General features: G+C 45.2%; 1 protein-coding gene across 7 annotated transcripts in view; it reads right to left on the bottom strand.

The window, feature by feature from the left end:
- The window catches only part of col11a1a (collagen, type XI, alpha 1a), a 490074-nt gene that overhangs the window by 57387 nt on the left and 406870 nt on the right, over positions 1-25817 (bottom strand). For all 7 annotated transcript variants that reach the window (XM_087990322.1, XM_087990323.1, XM_087990324.1 and 4 more), the window contains 5 exons: positions 25396-25503; positions 9945-9998; positions 8333-8386; positions 8196-8249; positions 7300-7353 (listed from right to left, as the gene is read on the bottom strand). In XM_087990322.1, the coding sequence (XP_087846448.1) occupies positions 7300-7353; positions 8196-8249; positions 8333-8386; positions 9945-9998; positions 25396-25503 (324 nt within the window). The remainder of the gene's footprint in view (positions 1-7299; positions 7354-8195; positions 8250-8332; positions 8387-9944; positions 9999-25395; positions 25504-25817) is intronic.

Raw genomic sequence — 25817 nt, 5'->3', positions numbered from 1 at the left:
ATAAAGATGCAAGGCATTACAGGCAATGTATTAGCATGGATAGAGGATTGGTTAACTAACAGGAAGCAATGAGTGGGGATAAATGAGTGCTTTTCTGGTTGGTGATCAGTGACTAGTGGTGTGCCTCAGGGATCAATATTGGGATGCAATCATTCACAATTTACATCGATGATTCTCAAAGTTTGCAGCTAACACCAAGATGAGTGGGAGGGCAAAGTGTGCAGAGGACTGTGAAACTTTGCAGAGGAACATATACAGTTTAAGTGAGTGAGCAAAGGTCTGGTAGATGGAATACATGTTAATGAATGTGAAGTCATCTATTTCGGTAGTTGAATGGTAAAAGGTTGCAGCATGCTGCTGTGCAGAGGGACCTGGGTGTCCTTGTGCATGAATCACAGAGGGTCTGCAGGTACAACAGGTAATTAGGAAGGCAAATGGAATTTTGTCCTTCATTGCTAAAGGGATTGAGTTTAAAAGCAGAGAGGTTATGTTACAGCTGTAGAGGGTGCTGGTGGGGCCACACCTGAAGTACTGTAGACAGTTTTGGTCTCCTTACATGAGAAAGGATGTACTGGTACTGGAGGGGGTGCAGAGGAGGTTCACTCGGTTGATTCCGGAGTTGGCATGTGAGGAGAGACTGAGTAAACTGGGATTATATTCATTGGAATTTAGAAGAGTGAGGGGGGACCTTATAGAAACATAAAATTATGAAGGGAATAGATAAGATAGAAGTAGAGAGATTGTTTCCACTGGCGAGTGAAACTAGGACAAGAGGGCATAGCGTCAAAATGAGGGGGAGCAGATTTCGGACTGAATTGAGAAGTAACTTCTTCACCCAGAGGGTAGTGATTCTGTGGAATTCCCCGCCCAGTGAAGTAGTTGAGGCTACCTCAGTAAAAGTTTTTAAAACTAAGATAGATAATATATTGAACAATGAAGTAATTAAGGGATGCTTTGAGAGGGCAGGTAAATGGAGCTGGGTCCACGAAAAGGTCAGCCATGGTCTTAGTGAATGGCAGAGCTGGCTCGAAGGGCCATAAGACCTACTCCTGCTCCTGGTTCTTATGCTCTTATGTTCATATGAGTTCAAAAACTAGGGGTCATAGATTCAAGCCACGTAGCAGAAGAATTAGAGGGGACATGATAAAAACATCCTTAGGCAGAGGGTGGTGGAGGGGTGTTTAGATTTCGCTGCCCAAGATGGTGGTATAGGCAGAGATCATAAACTCTTTCATAAAGTATCTGGATTTGCAGCTTAAATACTGTAACCTGCAGGGCTACAGGCAGTGTTGAGGAATATGGGATTGGAAATGACATCAGAGACAAGATGGGCTGAACGGCTACCTTCTATGCTGTTTCATTTCTGTGGTTCTCTGGCTCCAGATGTACATGGCTGTGTGTGGGGCATACACAAGACAAATAGAAAGCAGCTGTATCCCTTAGTTACAGGGTCAACAACAAGGGGTCTTCATTTCAAGTGGAAAGACAGGTGGTTTGGAGGGGATTTGAGAAAAATCTTTTCACCCAGAGGGTGGGGATCTGGGATACACTGTCTGGGAGGAGAGTTGAGGCAGGAAACCTCACAGCCTTTGACAAGGACTTGAATGAGCATTTGAGGTGTCATAACATTCAAGGCCAAGGGCTGGAAATTGGGACTTGTGTGGATTTAGAGTAGTTTTTATTGGTACAGACTCAATGGGCTGAAAGGCCTCTTCTGTCGTGTATGATTCTGTGACGCTATGATCTCGTAGATGGTGCACACTACTGCTACTGAACATCATCAGTAGAGGTGGATTTGGTAAATGTTCTTGAACAAAGTTTAAAAACTGCTAGATCAAGTGTTTTGCTGCTGTGAGGAAACTGGGATTGTTCTCCTTAGAGCAGAGAAGGTTCCGGGGGGTTTAACCGAGGTTTTCAAAACCATGGAGAGAGTTTGATGGAGTAAATCAAGAGAAAGTGTTTCCAGGGGCAGGAGGGTGAGGGAGCAGAGGGAGACAGATTGAAGGAAATCGGGAAGAAACCCTGGGGGGGAGGGAGGGGGATTGTTTTACACAGTGAGTTGTTGGGGTCTGGAAGGTGCTGCCTGAAAGGGCGGTGGGAGCAGATTCCATCAGAACTTTCACACAGGAACCGGGGGGGGGTGTGTGTAGATAGTGAGAAAGGAAAGTATTTCCTAGAGCTAGTGGGAAGGTATGGGGAAAGGGGATTAATCAGATAATCGTTAAAGGAGCCAGCAAAGGAACATTGGGTTAAAGACTCCATCCTCATGATTGTGGATGGAACAGAGGATGTTCAGTGGACATTGGTGAGGCCACTTTTAGAAACTGCACACAATTCAGGTTGCTGTAAGAAAGATGTTGCGAAACTTGAGAGAATGCAGAAAAGATTGACAAGGATATTGCAGAGACTGGAGGGTTTGAGCTATAGGGAGAGACTGAATAGGCTCAGGCTGTTTTCCCTGGAGTGTTGGAGGCTGAGGGGTGACCTTATAGAGGTTTATAAAATTATGAGTGGCATGGATAGGGTAAATAGATAAATTATTTTTCCAAGAGTAAGGGAGTCCAAAACTAGAGAGCATAGGTTTAAGGGGAAAGGATAAAGATTTAAAAAGGACCTGAGGGGTAACTTTATCACACAGAGAGTGGTACGTGTATGGAATGAGTTGCCAGAGGAAATGGTGGAGGCTGGTACAATTGCAACATTTAAAAGGTATCTGGGTGGATATATGAATAGGAAGGGTTTGGAGGGATATGGACCAATTGCTGGCAAATGGGACTGAGTCAGATTGGGATATCTGGTCAGCATGGATGAGTTGGACCGAATGGTCTCAGCTACATGACTCTAACAAATTGAGACACAGCACTTTACTGATTCATGTCTTTCAACTCTCTCCTCAACAATTTCCAAGTTTCTCTGTGAGTGTTCCCTCTGTTTTATCCTGGCTCTGTTCCCACTCCTGGGAAGCTAAGGGAAAGAATTGTGGCAAATGGAAGGTTCTGGTAGAGGAGAGATTTATCTGGATCCTGGCTCCTGCTCAATTCTCCAACGCTGAGTACCTCCCAGATCTGGCAGTGACTGTAACTCAACAGCTCTTTGTATCTTAATGCATTATGTTTAAATCATCAGACACATGATCTGGCACAATGGAACAATGTGAAGGGAGTTGTATTGACTGCGCCGTTATCCACCATAGAACCAACCTGCACAGGAGGAGGCCATCCTGACCATCTTGCCCATGCTGTCTCTCCTCCCTGCTCTTTCCCTCTCAGCCTGCAATGTTTCTATAATCCCTGTTGCAACTGGACACAATCCTCCTGCTGACAACTAGCAACTGATTTTTAAATTTTTAACAAATTCTTTGTTGTTGTATTGAATTTCTCCATTAATAAAACATAGTGTCCACCGAAATCTTGATAGTATCCATCTCAACTCAGCCTCAACCTTCAGACATTTGTGTTTATATATCCCCAGGCCTCTCTGTCCCTGTTCATTTTCCCTCTCCTGATTCTCCCCACTTCATTACTTCACCTCTCTCTGCGGTTTATTAAAACTATCACAAATCTATCCAGATTGTCAAGATCCATTGCAGAATCATAGAATCCCAGAGTGTCTACAGTGAAGAGAAAGACCATTTGGCCCATTGTGCCTAGCATAGATTCTTTAAATGAGTATCATTCCCTAGTGTCAATCTCCTACCTTCCCCCCGTTCTCTTGCACACCATTTCTATCCAAATAACCAGCCAGTGTCCTCCCAAATGTCTCAATTGAACCTAATTCCACCACATTTCCAGGCCTGCATTCCACACTCTATCTGCTGAGTGAAAAAGTTTTTTCTCCCATCATCCTCGCTTCTTTAACAGTTCTGTGTCCTCTCATTCTATTTTCCTTTTGCCAATGGGAACAGCTTCTCCCCATTTACTCCACAAGCTCGCTCATGATTTTGGAAAACTTTCTGAAATCTCCTCTTAGCATTCTTCAATGTATCCTCATAAATAAAGTTTCTCATTCCTAGAACCATTCTTGTGAATCTCTTCTGCATCTCTCTCTAATGCATTCACAACATTTACACATTGTGGTACCCACAACTGTACTCCAGCCAATGTCTACCAAGCTTCTTGTACAAATCTGACATCGCTCCCTAGCCTTTGTACTATGCTGGCATAGAGTCAAAGGGTTTATATAGCATGGAAACAGACCCTTCAATTCAACTTGTCCATGCTGACCAGATATCCTAAACTGACCTAGTCCCATTTGCCAGCACCTGGCCCCTCTCCCTCCAGACCCTTCCTATTCACATACTCATCCAGATGTCCTATTAAATGTTGCAACTGAGCCCACCTCCACCACCCCCTACAGCAACTCATTCAATACACACATCACCTTCTGCATAACTAAGTTGCCCCTCAGGTCCCTTTTAAGGAGGTCTTTCCATAACCTGTCCAGTTTCGGACTCCCCTACCCTGGGAAAAAGACCTTGGCTATTCAACCTGCACCATTACGTCTCATGGCAACACTCCCCAGCGCCCTATTATTATCCATATACATCCTGCCCTGATTTACCTTTTCAAAATAGAGCGCCTCATATTTATCTAAATAAAACACCATCTGTCACTCCTCAGCCCATTGGTCCACCTTGTCCAGGTCCCACTGTACTCTGAGATAACCTGTCCACTACACCACCTATTTTGGTTTCCTTCTCAGTTTACAATTCTCCCAAGTTTTTGTGTTATCTGTAAACTTTGAAACTGTCGCTTGCCTATCAAACCCCAAATCATTAACATACATCGGGAAAAGCAAGGGTGCCAATACCAACTCCTGGGATCTCCTCCACCTAACTTCCTCTCATCAAAAACAATCCATTGATAGTTACTCTCTGTTTCCTATCACTTAGCTAATTTTGCGTCCATGTTGGAAAAATATTGGAACCAATTATTGAGGAACTATTAGCAGAACAGTTGGAAAACCATAATCTAACCAAGCAGCATGGCTTTACAAAGGGGAAATTGTGTCTCAACCGGAGGTGGTCAAGGGGAACCTGTAGATGTGATGTATTTGGACTTCCAGAAGGTACACGACAAGATACCTCACCAAAGATTAAGTCATAAGGTAGAAGCTCAAGATAATAGAGACAGTATATTGACATGGATAGAGAACTGGCTCATGAGCAGAAAACCAGTGAGTAGCGATAAGGAATTATTTTTCAGGTTGGTGAGCTAGGGCCAGTGGGATTCCGCAGGACAACTGTTTACAATATATATTATTAACTTGGAGGAAGGAAATAAATGTACTCTAGCCAAATTTTCAGATGCGCTACAATCGGTGGAAAGGCAGGTTGTGAAAGGGATACATTTCCATAGAGATATTGATAGATTAATTAAGTGGACAGAGTTGGCACATGGAATGTAATGTGGGAAAATGCAAAGCCGTTCATTTTGGAAGGGAGAATGAAAAAACAAGGTGCTATTTAAATGGAGAAAAACTGCAGAAAGTTGGAACACAAAGGAACTTGAGGATACTTGTGCTCAGAAAGCTAGCATCCAGGGACAGCAGGTAATCAGGAAGGCTAATGGAATGTTGGTCTCTATTTCAAGGGGATTGGAAGATAAAAATAGGGAAGTCTTACTGCAACTATACAAGGTGCTGGGGAGGCCGTATCTGGAGCACTGCAAGCAGTTTTAGTCTCCTTGTTTAAGGATTGATATCATTTCATTGGAGGCAGTTCAGAGAAGATTCACTCAGATCCCCCGTATGGAGGGATTGTCTCATGTTGCAATGGTAAACAGGTTGGGACTGTACTCCCTGGAGTTTAGAATGAGAGGTGACCTCACGGAAACATATCGGATTCTTAAGGGGCTCGACAGGGTCAATGCTGAGAGGCTGTTTCCCCTCATGGGAGAGTCTAGGACCAGGGGACATAATCTCAGGCGAAAGGAGCCTGTTAAAGACTGAGAGGAGGAGGATCTTCTTCCCACAGGGGGTTGAGTTTTTGGAAATCCTTACTACAGCGAGCTGTGGGGGGCAGAGTCCTTGTGTATATTTAAGGTTGAGATCGAGAGATTCTCGATCAGTCGGGGAATCGAAGGTGATGGGGAAAGGGGCAGGAAAGTGGACGTGAGGAATATTGGATCAGCCATGATCCTATTGAATGGCAGAGAAGGTTTGAGAGATTGAATGGCCTCATCCCATTCCTATTCCTGATGGTTTTATGGTTTCAATGTTTCTTTTATCACTTTTATTCCATTTTGTGACAAGTGTGTTCAAATCAATGCTGACTCCTAATCTTTTTCCTATCCCAAATAATTGTTTCTGGACCGTTCTTGTTCTCGTTCTACAGACTCTTTTCTGAGTTTTTGTGTGAACTCTGAAAGTGCCCACAGTTTCCCCAAGGACAGATCAGTAATATACAGTCAGGATATAGCCCCTGATGCTGACCCAAACACTGGAAACAAAGCTCTCTCCTTCCCCAGCCTTCCATCAGAAATCTACACACACCCTCTCACGGTTTGTTGTGTCATGGCCAATGGGTTTCCAGTTTAGTGGGTGATTTGCACTCCCATTGGACAGAGCAGTGCCTGACCAACTAAAACGGTGTCAATGATAATCTGAGCAGCAGTACAGGATTGTCATTACAGGTTCCAGCTAATTCTGAATGAAAACCTAAACGGCAAAGTACACTTGTTTCTGGAAAGGTGCAGAAACTGATTGATAATTTCAGTTATCTCCATATTTTTCAGATCATTGACATTAGCTTGCTCATATTGCTGATGAATATTCATTTCTGTGATGTTAGAGTGAGGAATATGCCAGTCAGGAAACACTCTGTGCAACAAACACTACATTGGACAGATGGGCAGAAAACTAGCCACCAGGATGCATGAACTCCAACTAGCCACCAAAAAACATGACCAACTATTAGTAATATCCTTACATACAGATGAAGAATGACATCACTTCGACTAGGACAACACATCCATCTTAGGACAGACTAAACAGAGACATGTATGGGAATTCCTAGAGGCCTGGCATTCAAACCGGAACTCCATCAATAAACACATCAATTTGGACCCCATTTACCAATCTCTGAGAAAAAGAACCGGAAATGATATCACCACCACAACAGACCTAAATAGAAAGTGGAACATAACACCAGCCCTTCACCAGAGACTCACTGATGATATTATGTAGCATGGTGACCAAACGTCTGAAAATAAACCTGCCAAGTCAGTGAGCAAACTTACAACCTGAACACTCTGTGCTGCAGGCTGAATTCTGTGGTTGTGATTTCTGTGGGTAACTCACCGATCGCCCCCTCTCTCCAGGTGGTCCTGGGTTACCAGCCTCCCCTGTCTCTCCCTGCAAACAGACAAAAAGATCAGTTAACAACATCCTGCGTCTGAACCACAGCAAGAGATTGATAGGCATTAGCAGAAAGATGAGAAGGGACTTGAGAAATTGGGAATGCCAATTGGGCACATGCTGCAGGAAAGAATTAGTTAGGGACACAGAAACTCTCATCCCATTTAAATAAACATCTGACATTGACCTGAGGCTGTCAATGGTGGGGGTACAGCTGAGAACTGGCATCTATTTAAATGTCAGCACTAACTCAAAGGGGTGACACTCACCTTCTGTCTCAGAGTCAATGGGAAATTGTTACTAAAATGGTTGGAGTCCTGATGGATGGCAGTGTGAGGCTATAATGGACATGGCCCATTGGTAAGAGATAACAAGAGAGTTGGAATCTTAGGAGTAACATCAGGAACAACAGCAGTGAGAGGTTCTGCATCAAAGACCAGGTCCCCCCAACAACATCGAGAGAAAAATATAAAATCAATCAATGGAGGGACCCCATTCCCTGCCCGAAGGTCCCCCCATCCTGGCTTCTACTTGTAGGAAACTTCTTCATGACCCTGTCTGTACTTCCAAACATTCCCAAGCAATCCCACACATTTCCACATGGAGTCAGAGTTTATCTAACCAAACTACCCCACCCCAAACATTTTAGGAGCTGCTCCTTGTTTTGGGATTTGTGACCCTCCAGTCACTCAGGGAGCTTAAGGGGAGAATCTCCGAGGATGAGTGGGATTGAGGGCAGTCAGGGTGTTTGTTATTGACACCATTCCCAGTGATGCGTTTGTAAATTCCACAATTCAGAGCTACCAAAATCCAAGTAATTTTGAAAGAAAATCTCTCACCTTCTCACCAACACCACCAGGAGAACCAACACCACCAGATGGTCCTTGAGGTCCCTGAAAAAAAATGAGAGAAATGGAATTAAAGGAGAATGGTTCTGAGGGAGAGAGTGGTTACATTATATTAGATTTGTACTTACATCAGCCCCACTGGGTCCTTGAGGTCCTCTAGGACCAGGAGGTCCAGGTGGTCCCTGTATGAACAAGATCAATGGGAATTAATATTCTCAAAACAAGCTTCCAATTCCAAATTTCACTAATAAAACTTTCACCAGCTGCTGTTCTGAGCCTTGACAGCATTAGATCTTACATCACAAGGTCAATGGTGACATTATAGTCCACAATAAGAATCAACGAGGAGACCAATCGAACACAACGCTTCTGTAGTTACCAAACCAGCTTCTTACTCAAACTAAGGCTCCTCAATGAGAAACACAGGGATCCCAAAGGGTTACACAAACAGAGACATTAGGATAATTGGTGCGATTATCTTTTATTGGCGATGGCCACAGCCTGCTATTTATGTGGCATAAATGTTACTTGTCATTTGTTGCCCAATGGGGGGGGGCCTTCGGGCAAGGAATGGGGTCCCTCCATTGATTGATTTTGTATTTTTCTCTTGCTGTTGTTGGGGAAGGTGGTCTTTGATATTAGCCAGATGTTGTTGTATTTGGACATGGACTGCTTCAGTATCTGAGGAGTTGTGAATGGTGCTGAACATTGCGCAATCATCAGCCAACATCCCCACCTCTGACCTTATCATGGAGGGAAGGTCAGTGATGAAGCAGCTGTAGATGGTTGGACATTACCCTGAGGAACTCCTGCAGAGATGTCCTGGAGCTGAGATGACTGACTTCCAACAATCACAACCATCTTCCTCTGTGTCAGGTATGACTCTAACCAGCAGCGAGTTTGCCCCTGATACCCATTGATTCCAGTTTTGCCAGGGCTCCTTGATGCCACACTCGGTGAAATGCAGCCTTGATGTTAAGGGCTTTCCCTCTCCCCTCCCCTCTGGAATTCAGCTCATTTGTCCATGTTTGACCCAAGGCTGTAATGAGGTCAGGAGCTGAGTGATCCTGGTGAAACCCAAACTGGGTGTCACTGAGCAGGTTATTGCTGAGCAGGTGCTGCCTGACAGCACTGCAGATGACCCCTTCCATCACTTTACTGATGATTGAGAGTTGACTGATGGGGTGGTAATTGGCCAGGTTGGAGTTGTCCAGCTTTTTATGTACAGGACATACCTTGGCAATTTTCCATATTGTCGGGTAGATGCCAGTGTTGTAACAATATCCAGTACCTCCAATCAAATTGGAGTGAATCACATTGGCTGAAGGCTGGTATCTGTAATGATGGGACCTACTGGAGGAGGCAGAGATGGAACACCCACTTGGCACTTTTGACTGAAGAATGCTGTGAAAGCTTCAGCCTTATCTTTTGCACTGATGTGCTGGGCTCCTCCATCATTGAGGATGGGGATATTTGTGGAGCCGCCTCCTCCAGTGAGTTGTTTAATCATCCATCACCATTCATGACTGGATATGGTAAGACTGGACAGCTTAGATCCACACATCTCTGTCTGTCACTGACTGCTTACGCTGGTTGACACATGAGTGGTTTGGTTTGGTGTCTTCACCAGGTTGGCACCTCATCTTCAGGTATACCTGGTGCTGCTCCTGGCATTCTCTATTAAACCGGGAGTTTAACTTTGTATTTTCTGAATAACTCTGGTCTCGGTGATTAACTTACCATGGCACCGACGTCCCCAGTCTCACCCTTTTCACCTGGTGGTCCTGGTAGACCCTGCATTCATTTCAAAACAGAAGAAACAGATTGTGAATTGTTATGTCAATTATTTTGAAAATGTCTCAGACTCAGACAGAAATGTAATCTTCAAACACAATTGGCTAGACTTTCTTGAGTGTGGCAATCTCACAGTATTTAGCAGGGTCCACGTACACACCTCCCATTGACACTAGAATAAAGACTTTCTGATCATCCAAAGTCCCGGCTATTGATTTCAGATGAAAGCAGAACAAAGAACATGTCAGCACGTTACAGGCCCTTCAGCCCTCAATATTGCACCTGCCTGTGAAACCATCCAACCTACACTATTCCATTTTCATCCATATGTTTATCCAATGACCATTTAAATGCCCTGAAATGCCTTTAGTGAATCTACTACCGTTGCAGGCAGGGCATTCCATTCTCTTACTACTCTGAGTAAAGGAGGTACCTCTGACATCTGTCCTATATCTATCACCCCTCAGTTTAAAGCTATGTCCCCTTGTGCTAGTCATCACCATCTGAGGGAAAAGGCTCTCCCTGTCCACCCTATCCAACCCTCTGATTATCTTGTATGGCTCTATTAAGTCACCTCCCAACCTTCTTCTCTCTAACGTAAACAGCCTCAGGTCCCTCAGCCTTTCCTCAGAAGACCTTCCCTCCATACCAGGCAACATCCTGGTAAATCTCCTCTGAACCCTTTCCAAAGCTTCCACATCCTTCCCGTAATATGGTGACCAGAACTGTACACAATACACCAAGTGCGGCCGCACCAGAGTTTTGTACAGCTGCAGCATAACCTATGGCTCTGAAACTTAATCACTCTCCCAATAAAAGCTAACACACCATATGTTTCTTAACAACTTTCAGGGATCTATGCACATGGACACCAAGATCTCTCTGCTCATCTACACCACCAAGAAACGTACCACTAACCCAGTACTCTGTATTCCTGTTGCTCCTTCCAAAGTGAATTACCTCACACTTTTCCACATTAAACTCCATTTCCCACCTCTCAGCCCAGCTCTGTAGCTTATCTATGTCCCTCTGTAACCTGCAACATCCTTCCGCACTGCCCACAACTGTACTGACCTTCGTGTCATCTGCAAATTTACTAAATCATCCTTCTGTGCCCTTATCCATTGATAAAAATGACAAACAGCAGTTGCTCCAAAACAGATCTTTGTGGTACACCACTAATAACTGAACTCCAGGATGAATATTTCCCATCAACTACCACCCTCTGTCTTCTTTCAACTGCCAAACCGTCCTCAATCCCATGCCTGTGTATTTTGTGCAATAGTCTACTGTGGGGAACCTTATCAAACACCTTACTGAAATCCATATACACCACATCAACCACTTTACCCTCATCCACCTGTTTGGTCACCTTCTCAAAGAACTCAGTAAGGTTTGTGAGGCACCACCAACCTTCACAAAACCGTGTTGACTATCCCTAATTAACTTACTCCTCTCTAGATGTTTACAAGTCCCACATCTTATATCTTTTCCAACACTTTACCCACACGGAAGTAAGGCTCACTGGACTATAATTATCAGGGTTGTCTCTACTCCCCTTCTTGAACAAGGAGATAACATTTGCTATCCTCCAGCCTTCTGGCACTATTCCTGTAGACAATGATGTCATAAAGACCAAAACCAAAGGCTCTGCAATCTCCTCCCTGGCTTCCCAGAGTATCCGAGGATCAATCCCATCCGGCCCAGGGGACGTATCTATTTTCACACTTTCCAGAATTGCTAACACCTCCTCCTTGTGAACCTCAATCCTGTCCAGTCTAGCAGTCTGTATCTCAGTATTCTCCCTGACAAAAATGTCTTTCCAGTGTGAATACTGATGAAAAATATTCATTTAGCGCTTCTCCTATCTCCTCGGATTCCACACACAACTTCTCAATGCTATCTTTGACTGGCTGTAAGAGTGTGGTGCTGGAAAAGCACAGCAGGTCAGGTAGCATCTGAGGAGCAGGAAAATCAACGTTTCGGGCAAAAGCCCTTCATTAACCATTCGAGGGCCGAAGGGCCTGTATTGCACTGTAATGTTCTATGTTCTAAAGGAAATACTTATTTGGTGAAGATATGTGATTGTTAATGAAGATTAGTGGGAAGCCAGAGGATTGGAAAGTCTTTAAAAACCAGTAGAGGACATTTAAAAAAGTAATAAAGAGGGAAAAAGATGAAATATGAGAATAAATTAGCTAGCAATATAAAAGAAGATTGTAAGTGTTTTTCCTTAGATATCGAAAAGCTAAGACAAATACAAGAGTTAACATTGGACCACTAGGTAATGAGGCTGGAGAAGTAGTAATGGGGAATAAAGAAATGGTGGAGGAACTGGATAGGTACTTGGTAGCAGTTTTCACAGGAAGATACCAGCAGCATAGCAGATCTTCAAGAGAGTGAGGGGCAGAGGTGAGTGTAGTGGTCATCATTAAGGAGAAGGTTCTGGGGAATCTGAAAGGTCTGAAGGTGGATAAATCATCTGGACCAAATGGACTACACCCCAGAGTTCTGAAGGAGATAGTTGAAGAGATTGTAGAGGAATGTGTGATGATCTTTCAGGAATCTCTGAAGCCAGGGAGGACTGGAAAATGGCAACGATTATACCCCTTTTTTTTGAAGGGAGGTAGGCAGAAGACAGGAAACTATAGGGCAGTTATACTGAAACTATAGGGCAGTTATACTGACTTTGGTCTTTAATAAGATTTTAGAGTCCATTAGTAAGGATGAGATTATGGAGTATTTGAAGTGCATGGTGAAATAGGGCTGAGTCAGCATGGTTTCATTAAGGGGAGGTCATGCCTGACAAATCTGTTAGAATTCTTTGAGGAGGTAATGAGCAAGTTAGACAAAGGAGAGCCAGTGGATGTGATCTATTTGGACTTCAAAAAGGTGTTTGACAAGGCGCTGCACAGGAAGCTGCTAAATAAGATAAGAGCCCATGGTGTTTAGGGGCAAGGCACTGGCATGGATAGGGATTGGCTGACTGGCAGAAGGCAGAGAGTGGGGATAAAGGGTTTTTTCAGGATGATAGCCAGTGACTGGTGAAGTTCTTCAGGGGTCTGTTATGGGACCATAACTGTTCACATTAATGACCTGGACGGAGGAACTGAGGATGTTGTTGGTGCATTTGCAGATGACACAGATAGGTGGAGGGACGGGTAGTGTTGAGGAAGTGGGGAGGCTGTAGAAGGACTTGAACAGGCTAGGACAGTTAACAAAGAAGTGGCAGATTGAATACAATGTGGGGAAATGTGAGGTTGTACGTTTTGGCAGGAAGAATAGAAGCAGAGACTATTTTCTAAATGGGGAAAGGTTTTGGAAATCTGAAGCACAGAGTTACTTGCAAGTCCTGATTCAGGATTCCCTTAACGTTAACATGCAGGTTCAGTTGGCTGTTAGGAAGGTAAATGCAATGTTCGCATTAATTTCAAGAGGTCTAGAATACAAAAAACAGGGATGTATTACTGAAACTGTATAAGACTCTGGTCAGACTGCATTTGGAATATTGTGAGCAGTTTTAGACCCTATATCTGAGGAAGGATGTGCTGGCATTGGAGAGGCTTCAGAGGGGGTTTACAGGAATGATCCCGCGGATGAAGGGCTTGTCGTATGAGTGGTGGTTGAGGACTCTGGGTCTGTACTCGATGGAGTTTAGAAGGATGAGGGGGTGGGGAATCTGATTGAAACTTAGAGAATACTGAGAGACCTGGATCAAGTGGACATGGGGAAGATGTTTCCACCAGGAGGAGAGACTAGGACCCAAGAGCACAGCCTCAGGGTGAAGGGATGACCCTAAAGAGCTGAGATGAGGAGGATATTTTTCAGCCAGAGATTAGTGACTCTATGGAACACATTGCCACAGAGGGCTGTGGAAGCCACATCACTGAATGTATTTAAAACAGAGATGGATAGATATGTGATTAGTAAGAGGATCAAAATTACAGGGAGATGGCTGGAGAAGAGGATTGAGAAGCACATTAACCATGATCAAATGATAGGGCAGAGTCAATGGGCTGAGTGGCTTAATATCTGAACCTATGGCCTTAAGGAGAACAATCTCAGCTTCTCCTGTCTCTTCACATTGACTGAGGTCCCTCATCCCTGCTCCCATTCCCTAGTCAATCCCCTCTAAGAACTGAAGACATAAGAACAGGAGGAGGCCATTCAGCCCTCTGCGTCTGCTCTGCCATTTAATATTGTCATGGTTGATCTTCTGCTGCAATGCCATTTCTCTGCACCCTGGACATTTGAGGTTTTGGTATAACTGAAGTTGGACGGTGCAGCAAATCCTTTTCCTGCTCCTCTCCTCCACTGATTACATTAATGTTTATATTTCCCCAGAGTGTTACAATGACAAAACAACGGTTTTTGACTGTATCAGGTTTAAATTAGAAACAATTCAGCCAGCTTTTTAGTCAATAAAATAAAATTGGGCTCATTACAAATAAAACTTAATCCAACAAACACAAAGTTTATTGACAAAAAAATTAGATTTTGCAGGGCAAAGTTATATACTAACATCCAAATTTAACATAAGGCAATTTGGATAATGGACAAATAATAGTTGAACTACCCATGTAAACTTTAGTTAGCAAATATGATCAAAACAGATCCCATGGATGTCTGGGTAGTCCTCCCTGGTGTTAGTGATTCTGTCAACTACCACTTCCTATTAAACTTCATAAGGGATTCCAATTGATCAATGTTGTTAACCCAGTCTCAAAACCCCTCAGGACCACTCTGTCTTGGACCACCTCAATGTTCTGGTGGAGTACTCACGGAAAGATTCCAACTTTTCATGAACAGCTTACTTCATCAAAGCCAGTACTCATCTGGATTGGTTCCTTCAGCTTTCATTTGCTTTAGTTGCGCAATGTAACCTATCACAGCTCCCAAGACTTGCTGCTTACAACCTCCCGGAACCTCTTCCTGAGTTCTAACAGTAAGGGATTATCCAACTGTGTCCACAGCTACACAGTACAGCTGAATGAGTCACTCTACAGGGAGCTTGCTTCTCTATCTAGGGACTAAACTGCATGATTTTTGGCTGATTTGGATATGAATGTTTTGGAGGTTTTTTGGTTATTTGTCTCACTGTATGTTACTAGCCTCACATCAGTATCTGCAAGACTGTAATAGCGTCTCAACATCCTGCTAGGCGAGAACATCAAAAATATTGAAAGAAGACGTAATGAACTTCCTGAAATATTGAGGATTCAACCCAAAAGAGGAATTGAAATCTGGGCCAGGTCAGTCATGATCCTATAGAATGGTGGGGGCGAATGGACAACTCCTGCTCCTAGTTGTTATGTTCCACAAACAACTCACCACTCAGCAGGTAGCTATGGAAAACGTGGCCTCCCTTACCCCATGCTAGCTTTAGAAATCTGCCATGCCCCCTGACATTCCAAAGCTGCCCTGTTCAGTGATGGGTTGTTGGAGAATGGAGATAGTTGGAGATGGCACTGCAATTCCTGGCAAGGCAAAAGTGAGGACTGCAGATCCTGGAGATCAGAGTCTCGATCGGAGTGGTGCTGGAGAAGCACAGCAGGTCAGGCTGCATCCGAGGAGCAGGAAAATCACGATGAAGGGCAAAAGCCCTTCATCGGGAATGAATTCCTGGCAGGGACCAGGGGATGCTGATCAAGGAGCTGGGGCAGAGAAGAGGGGGAAGTGAACCTACTGAGGGTAATTGGATTGCTCAGATGACAATGCACTGGACAGTATTTGGCCATTTTCTTTTATAAATAGCACTGTTTTGTCCAGTCCTGTACATCACAGTGACACCAGCTCACAGCTACTGGCCATTCATGGTGGATCAATGGCTGTGCTGAGAACTTGCTGCAGCCTCAGGAGCAAGATGTATCGAGGACCCTGAAACCACTGCCCCTTGTCCAACAATAACCTAATGGTGTCACTGCCTCAGTTTCCCAAAACTGTCAGTGAGAATGAGTCACTCAGCCATGTCTGGGGAAGGGAGGCTTTGCATTCAGCTTGGAGTGGTGCTGGAAGTGCAGGTCAGGCAGCATCCGAGGAGCAGGAAAATTGACGTTTTGGGCAGGAGGGTTGATGAAGCTCCTCGGAAGCTCCTCGGACTCTGATCTCCAGCATCTGCAGTACCCACTTTCACCTAATGCATTCAGCTTGTCAGAAATTAGCTCAGTGTCGTGTACACTGAACTGCTCTGTGTTCATGTTGTTTAAAATCAGAGTCTCCTGCAGACCTCTCCCCCCACTCCCCCTGCCTCCTCCATGTCTGAACCTCAGCATTTTCTCCCCCATTGTACACTTGCCATTTCCAACACGATGGAAGGTGACATTGAACACTCCTCAGTCTTGACACTTTAATCAGGTCAGGAACATCCAGATCCCCCAACCCTCAGGACCCCACCCATCCACCTACCTACTCAATTCCCCCCTCACCCCGCCCCAGCCCCTGGCACATGGGGTCACCATGCCTTAGAGGCAGCTACTCACTGGCACCTCCAACTCCTGATCAGTAGAGAAACCCCTCCACATGACCCCCTTTACTTCATGTTTGTCCTTATCCCACCCTTTGTTGATACTATCGCCTCCATCACAACTCTCATCATCCCACCCTTGCCCTCAGTCCTGAAGAACAACTTGGGGTCCAATCTCCTGCCTGGGGTAGCGCACCCCCATATTTCTGCCTGGATCCTCTTTCCCCTCAGTTTCTGTGGATGGACCATATGGACTGAGTGAAACCCCATGAGTGACCGAACCGGATAGCCCTGGGGTGGGAGGTGCCCAGAGCGCTCACTGATTGTTGTAACTCAGACCCCCCGCCCCGCCCACACAGACTGCATTAGGACTTCCCTCCCCAAGTCTGGCCCCTCGAAAGCCCCAGGACTGACCGTGACTCACTGACCTGACCGGGAACACTTCGAGTGGTCACCTTACCGTGACCATTCCCCTGTCTGGGATTGGAAACTTCCTGGTCGCAGCCCCCTGACACCTGGGTACCTCCCTGGGCCTGGGTGAGGGTGAGAGCCTGGAGACTGGGAGTCGCAGTTACCTACTCAGTGTGTGAGGTGCTGATACATGGAGATGCTCAGAGATTGACTGATTCCATTCTGTCACACACCTCAGCAGATCCCAACACACTCAGACCCTGAGAAAATAAATTGACCCACACAGCTCTCCATTGACTCACTCCCCCCACCTTGAAATGGTTTGAGTGGCCTATTAAAAACCTTCCTTTAGGAAGGGTGGGATGATGAGAGTTGTGATGGAGGAAATAGTATCAACAAAGGGTGGGATAAGGACAAACATGAAGTGCCTTTGTTCCCAGGCAGTATTGACTGAAACTAATATTCTGGAACAGCCCAGTGCAGCATCCTGTGGGAAGTCAGGGTGACTTGAATGGTACAGTGTTCTGGCTCTGACAGAACAGAAATGACAAGAACTTGTCAAAATCTGAAAGAACGTATTACCCTCAGCTTTGGATTTATTTAACAGCCAAGCCTCCACTGTCTCAGGGGCAGAGAATTCTCAAGGTTACAGCTTCTTCACTCTCGCCAGGACCTTGCCATCTCTCCTATCATGTGGCGAATTGAGGTACACAGCACTTGCTGAGAGCTGTAGATTTATAAATGAGATTAATTCCCTGTCACTCAGAGAATAAATAACCTGACCAAGCTTCAGTGCAGTGAGATTGATACAGACGGACAACGAGTCTCTTGACAGCTACTTCCTGGGAGGCAAACGGAAGGGATTAATCTGTGAGATCATGGGGAGTGAGAAAGTGGAAAAAAATGATGGAAGAAAAGTCTTTGTACCAGAATACTCAAACCAGCACCTTCCAGCAGATTGTGTGAATGGCCTTTCTAGGGGGGTGTGGACAAACAGCATCCCCCTAAAGAGGAAAGATTCACATCTCAACAGATAGGAAGTCTAATTAACCTTGTTTACTGACTCAGCAAAATACACAGCACTCTTTACTCCTGACTTCATCTCCAATCTTATTACCAAATGCTTTTCAATTTATTAAAACCGAAAGGAAAACTAATTAAAGATCGATACTAATGAATGCATTGATGAAATGCAGGTTTGTCAGCACTTTGCTCAGAATACATCCAGAGACCAATCACAGGAATGGCTTTGAGAAAGTTTCAAAGTCACTGCCCTGTCCCTCCATCTCCCCCAGAGTGGGTTGGGGGAGGGGGACGGGGACGGGAATTACCCACAAGCCTGACCGCTCTTGGCTACCGTGTTAGTGACTGTAGGGCAAGACCCCACCCTCTCTCAGGAAGATGGTGCGCCACTCAGGGCTAAAGTGAGGACTGCAGATGCTGGAAACCAGAGTTTAGATCATAGTGGTGCTGGAAAAGCACAGCAGGTCAGGCAGCATCTGAGGAGCAGGAAAATCCAAGTTTCGGGCAAAAGCCCTTCATCAGGAATAGAGGCTGGAAGCCTCCATTGTAGAGAGATAAATGGGGGGAGCTGGGGAGAAGGTAGCAAAGAGTACAATAGGTGAATGGGGGTGGGAATGGAGGTGATAGGTCAGAGGCGTGGGAAGGGAGATTGACAGGTAGGACAGGTCATGGGGACAGTGCTGAGCTGGAAGTTTGGAACCGGGGTAAGGTGGGGGAAGGGGAAATGAGGAAGCTGTTGAAGTCCACATTGATGCCCTGGGGTTGAAGTGTTCCGAGGTGGAAGATGAAGCGTTCTCCAGGCGTCAGGTGGTGAGGGAGCGGCGGTGGAGGAGGCCCAGGACCTGCATGTCCTCGGCAGAGTGGGAAGAGGAGTTGAAATGTTGGGCCATGGGGCGGTGTGGTTGATTGGTGCGGGTATCCCGGAGATGTCCCCTAAATCGCTCTGCTAGGAGGCGCCCAGTCTCCCCAATGTAGAGGAGACCGCATCGGGAGCAACGGATACAATAAATGACATTGGTGGATGTGCAGGTAAAACTTTGATGGATTTGGTAGGCTCCTTTGGGGCCTTGGATGGTAGTGAGGGAGGAGGTGTGGGCGCAGGTTTTGCAATTCCAGGGCTATCAGCCCTGATATTCTCTGCCAACACTCCTTCTTTCTCTACACGAAGTCTGTGGCCTCAGTGAGACAGGATAGATCACTGGTGAGACTAAATAGAACAGGCATTTGTCTTACAAATAAGCTCATTTATTGTATGATATAATCTGTTTCTTTTTCTGTGAAAGGACTGTTTCCAAACACAAGGTCAGAAGTCACACAACACCAGATTATAGCCCAACAAATTTATTTGAAGGTGAAGTGCACTTCACCTGATGAAGGAGCAGCGCTTCCAAAGCTTGTAATTTCAAATGAACCTATTAGACACTAAGTTGGTGTCATGTGACTTCTGACCTTGTCCACTCCAGTCCAACACCGGCAGCTCCACGTCACGACTTCCAAAAACAAGGATTGTGTACAACATTACTGCACTTTATAAAAGCCGTGTTCTTGACCCTCATTGTAAGTGCTGTTTACACAGCTGTTTGTTCAAATCATCGGGGAGGTTTGTTACGGGTGAGCTGGAGTCAGGGGGCTGTGTATGAAGAAAGCTACTGCTGGCAACAAGCAGCTGATTGGTCTATTAGTTATCATGACAAAGGCCTTCTGCCTGCCAACAGCAATGTGATTGGCTCCCAGGGAGCTGGTGGGTGTGAATGAGATAATCCTAACCTTGCAGACATCTGGAAAGGGAGGTGATGTCATCTCTGCAGGAAAAAACAGTAAAAGTCTGAAGAAAGTCAGTTTATTTGACCTCACCAGTTGCTCGAAGTTTCTAACCCAATTAGCCAAAGACTTTATAACATTGTAACCAGTTGCTCTATAAGGAACTGAAAGTAGTTGGAAATTAGAGATGGAGGAGCAGCAGATCTTGATGGTCTGAAAGGATTATGTCAGTGAACCCTGTGAACAGCAAACATTGAACTGCTTTCCCAAATTTTCCTTCTACGCAAAGCACCTGGCAGCTGGCTGCCAGCTTGTTGGTTTCAATCAGAAGCCATTAGAGCTCTGGAAGTGAAGGAGCAGTGTTTCTGTGCTGCAGCAAAAGGTATCTTAACCCAAAGGCAGCCAGTTCATTTCCTCTTTCCCGTTGCTGATGGCTGTGACCAATACTGAATATAACAGAAACCTTTATACATGGGTACCAGTCACTCTGTGCCTCCGACAAGCGATGGGAGAATATCTGGAGAAGGAACATTGAGTAGCAGCATCTGATCAGCAAAAGGATCAGCTCAGCAAACCCTAAGGACAAGAGCCTTGAACTAGCTTCTGCCTATAACACCCTTTTTGTGTTCATCTGTTTGTGTCTTTATAAATGAGTTAGACTTTTATTGAATGGAGTTACATGGTTGACAGTCCATAGTTGTTTATCTGTAGAATCTGCTTACTTGCATTTCGTGATTTCTTTTTAGAACAAAGAACAAAGAAAATTTACAGCCCCGGAACAGGCCCTTCGGCCCTCCAAGCCTGAGCTGATCCAAATCTACTGTCTAAATCTATTGTCCAATTCCTAAGCATCTGTATCCCTCTGCTCCCCATCTGTCCAGACACATCTTAAATGAATCCACCGTGCCTGCCTCTACCACCTCTGCTGGCAACGTGTTCCAGGCACCTACTACCCTTGTGTAAAGTACTTGTCGCGTGTATCCCCCTTAAACTTTCCACCTCTCACCTTGAAAGTGTGACCTCTCATTATTGAATCCTTCACCCTGGGAAAAAAAGTCTGACTCATGTATTCTGTTCACCTAGGTGTGAAAAATCAGATTTGTTGGGGAATTTTCAGACTTCCTTAAAATCATTAACTTTTGTGATGACTGCAGGAGTAGTACAGATAGCATGGGGAAAGGTCTATAGTAACTTAGCTCCAGAGATAATTGTGCCTGCTACGTACAACACATTCATTCCTCTCAGGAACTCACTGCAATGCCTCCACTCAAAGGCTGTGTGATACTATTGGATTGGGTGGAGCTCATTCAATTTCAACTGTCATTCCCCCAGAGCCATTTCTGCCCAATGATTTGTCCAATTAGAGGTCATTGCTCAGCCTTGACCACATCCAATAGGATTTCAGACTGGCCTAGGGTAGGGAAGGGTGGACAATGAGGATCTCTGTTCTTCCTAATCAGTCAGTGCAGAGCATGAACTCAGAGACAGCAGAAGGCCAATCAACCCATCATGTCCATGCCAGATCTTTGAACTGTCCAACTGAACATAGAACATAACAGCGCAGTACAGGCCCTTCGGCCCTCGATGTTGCGCCACCCTGTCATACCAATCTGAAGCCCATCCCACCTACACTATCCCATGTACGTCCAAATGTCTGTCCAATGACGACTTAAATGTACTTAAACTTGGCGAATCTACTACCATTGCAGGCAAAGCATTCCATACCCTTACTACTCTCTGAGTAAAGAAACTACCTCTGGCATCTGTCCTATATCTATCACCCCTCAATTTAAAGCTATGCCCCCTCGTGCTCGCCGTCACCATTCTTGGAAAAAGGCTCTCCCTGTCCACCCTATCTAACCCTCTGATTAGCTCATATGTCTCTATTAAGTCACTTTTCAATCTTCTTCTCTCTAACAAAACAGCCTCAAGTCCCTCAGCCTTTCCTCATAAGACCTTCCCTCCCTAGCAGGCAGCATCCTAATAAATCTCCTCTGAACCCTTTCCAAAGCTTCCACATCCTTCTCATAACGCGGTGACCAGAACTGTACACAATACTCCAAGTGCGGCCGCACCAGAGCTTTGTACAGTTGTAGCATAACCTCCTGGTTCCGGAACTCGATCTCTCTATTAATAAAAGCTAAAACACTGTATGCCTTCTTAACAACCCTGTCAACCTGGGTGGCAACTTTCAAGGATCTTTGTACCTGGACACCAAGATCTCTCTGCTCATCTACACTACCAAGAATCTTACCATTAGCCCAGTACTTTGCATTCCGGTTACTCCGACCAAAGTGAATCACCTCACACTTGTCCGCATTAAACTCCATTTGCCACCTCTCAGCCCAGCTCTGCAGCTTATCTATGTCTCTCTGTAACCAACAACATCCTTCGTCACTATCCACACTGTACCGACCTTAGTGTCATCTGCAAATTTATTAACCCACCCTTCTACGCCCTCATCCAGGTCGTTTATAAAAATGACGAACAGCAGTGGACCCAACACCGACCCTTGTGGTACACCACTAGTAACTGGACTCCAGGATGAACATTTCCCATCAACCACCACCCTCTGTCTTCTTTCAGCAAGCCAATTACTGATCTAAACTGCTATATCTCCCACAATCCCATTCCTCTGCATTTTGTACAATAGCCTACTGTGGGGAACCTTATCGAACGCCTTGCTGAAATCCATATACACCACATTAACCGGTTTACTCTCATCTATCTGTTTGGTCACCTTCTCAAAGAACTCAATAAGGTTTGTGAGGCACGACCTACCCTTCACAAAACCATATTGACTATCCCTAATCAAATAATTCTTTTCTAGATGATTATAAATCCTATCTCATAACCTTTTCCAACACTTTACCAACAACTGAAGTAAAGCTCACTGGTCTGTAATTACCAGGGTTGTCTCTACTACCCTTCTAGAACAGGGGAATCACATTTGCTATCCCCCAGTCTTCTGGCACTATTCCTCTAGACAATGACGATTTAAAGATCAATGCCAAAGGCTCGACAATCTCCTCCCTGACTTCCCAGAGGATCCGAGGATAAATCCCATCCGGCCCAGAGGACTTATCTATTTTCACACTCTGCAGGATTTCTAATACCTCTTCCTTGTGAACCTCAATCCCACCTTGTCTAGTAGCCTGTATCTCAGTATTCTCATCGACAACATTGTCGTTTTCTAGAGTGAATACTGTCGAAAGATATTCATTTAGTGCTTCCCCTATCTCCTCTGACTCCACACACAACTTCCCACTATTATCTTTGACTGGCCCTAATCTTACTCTCGTCATTCTTTTATTCCTTAAATACCTATAGAAAGCCTTAGGGTTTACCCTGATCCTATCCGCCAACAACATCTCATGTCTCCTCCTGGCTCTTCTGAGCTCTCTCTTTAGGTCTTTCCTGGCTACCTTGTAACCCTCAAGCGCCCTAACTGAGCCTTCACATCTCATCCTAACATAAGCCTTCTTCTTCCTCTTGACCAGAGATTCCACTTCCTTTGTAAACCACGGCTCCAGCGCTCTACAGCTTCCTCCCTGCCTGACAGGTACATACTTATCTAGATCACACAGGAGCTTTTCCTTGAATAAGCTCCACATTTCTAATGTGCCCATCCCCTGCAGTTTCCTTCCCCATCCTATGTTTCCTAAATCTTGCCTAATCACATCGTACTTGCCTTTCCCCCAGCTGTAACTCTTGCCCAGTGGTATACACCTATCCCTTTCTATCACTAAAGTAAAGATAACAGAATTGTGATCGCTATCACCAAAGTGCTCACCTACTTCCAAGTCTAACAATTGGCCGGGCTCATTATCCAGTACCAAATCTAAAATAGCTTTGCCCCTTGTTGGCCTGTCTACATACTGTGTCAGGAAGCCCTCCTGCACACACTGGACAAAAACTGACCCATCTATAGTACTCGTAGTGATCCCAGTCAATATTTGGAAAGTTGAAGTCCCCCATGACAACTATCCTGTCTCTCTCACTCCTATCGAGAATCATCTTTGCTATCCTTTCCTCTACATCTCTGGAACTATTCGGAGGCCTATAGAAAAGTCCCAGCAGGGTGACCTCTCCTTTCCTGTTTCTAACTTCAGCCCATACTATCAACTGCTTTAATTTCCCTCCCTTCTCCTTCCCCACAGCCCTCCGTGATGTTCCTTTCCCTGTATCCCCCTGATTCCCACGTGAAAGCTATGAGTTAATCTGCTCCCATCGCCCTTCCAGATCTCAACAACTCACTGTGTAAAACAATCCCCCTCCCCTCCCCCTCTGGGGCTTTTCCCGATTCCCTTCAATCTGTCTCCCTCTGCTCTCTCACCCTCCTGCCCCTGGAAACACTTTCTCCTGATTTACTCCATCAAACTCTCTCCCTGATTTTGAACATCTTGGTTAAACCCCTGGGTTCTGTGCTCTATTTAATTCCAGAGTACGAAGACAGTACCCTTCAGTTTCCTGGTGCACACTCAGTGACTGCGTGTAGAGTGAAATGCAAAACACTGACTGCTCCCCAATCAGAAGCTAAATCAAAACCTTGACTTTTTTTTCAAGAGGGTTGAATTGAGAAGTTGGGTTGTTACACAAAATCTGTACTGAACTTTGATTAGACTTCACTGAAAGCCCTCAGCCTCCCCTTCTGGACACAATATAGAATTCAACAATTTTAGGGCCGGAGCACCTTCCCCCTGTCCTTCCCCACCCCTCTCCCTCACACACCAGGCTCTGTCAGCACATGGGCTGCTAGCACACACAACCCATTGTCAGCTATTAATAACAATCCCCATTAGCAGCTTCATGCCCCCAGACTGACCTTTATCCACTCCTTTATCTATCCAACGGTTTCTCTCTCTCTTTGGGTTCTGTCCTCACGCCCACCCTATCTCCTGCATGTACACCAACATCTTCTGAGCTACCATCAGCTCTGAAGGAGGGTCACTGGACCTGAAACATTAACTCTGATTTCTCTCTCCACAGATGCTGCCAGACCTGCTGAGATTTTCCAGCAATTTCTGTTTTTGTCTCTCTCTGTCTGTCTGTCTCTCACTGTATCGCTGTCTGTCTCTAACCCTCTTTCTCACACCTTTTTAGTTGCTCGATAAATGCACCTTCTTCATTGGTCTTTGGGTCACGACACAACATCTCCTGTCTTGTCTTGATATTCAGTTTGATTGGAGAGTACTCGAGTGATCCCCAAAGGGATTTTAATGAGATTGCAGGCATTGTGTATAAATTGTTTAGCTCTGATCTTCCAGTTGACATTTGAATTCTCCACCTGATTTTCACACTGACATTTCTGTTCTTGGTCTCCTGCCAAATGCCAGTCTTTATCTTGTTTTCCTGTTTCTATTCAATTCTCTCAGCGATGTCCTTCATTCAGCTAATGAACGCCGGACCATGGCTTTGTGACTTAGCTCCAACCATGATCATTTCCTTTACTTTATGGTCCATCACATCATTGATATTTAATCTCTCCCACCCTTAAACCAATCCCAGAACATTCTAGATGTTCGACCTAACCCTCTAGGTTTTCCAAAAGTATAAAATACCAATTAGATTTCTAACCCCTTTCAGTTTGGAAGAAGTGATACCAGACTCAAAACATTAACTGTCTCTCTCTCTCTCTCTCCACAGTTGCTGCCAGACCTGCTGTGTTTCTCCAGCATTCTCTGCATGTATTATCAGCGCCTCCCTAGAGTTTCAGTTTTATTATTTTTGGAGGATTACCTGAAGACCAATTGGCCCGGGTGGACCAGGGAATCCCCGCGGTCCTTCGTCACCTTTCTGTCCGAACATTCCCTGCTGACCTCTGGGACCCGGCTCCCCATCTCCACCCTCGAGAAAAGAACACAAACACAGTTCAGTCTCTGGCCGTAGGATAACATCACCAATGGAAAGGAAACATGATGCAAGACAAGGGGATTCTAAGCAAAGATTGGAGGGGGGGAGGCAGGTGTTCAAAGAAGGTCATTACTCTTTGGAATTCTCTTGAAAAGGCCCCAAGGCAGAGGGAGTTCAACAATGTTGACATTCACAGTAGACAAGCAGGAGGCTGGGAGAACACAGCAAGGCAGGCAGCATCAGGAGGGACAGGCAGGAGGCTGGGAGAACACAGCAAGGCAGGCAGCATCAGGAAGGAGAGGCAGGAG

Source organism: Chiloscyllium plagiosum, unplaced genomic scaffold (genome assembly GCF_037043375.1).
Source record: "Chiloscyllium plagiosum isolate Xiang-an unplaced genomic scaffold, Cpla_swu_hap1 HiC_scaffold_9, whole genome shotgun sequence".
Classification (NCBI taxonomy): domain Eukaryota; kingdom Metazoa; phylum Chordata; class Chondrichthyes; order Orectolobiformes; family Hemiscylliidae; genus Chiloscyllium; species Chiloscyllium plagiosum.
This window is presented reverse-complemented; position numbering and strand designations above follow the sequence as displayed.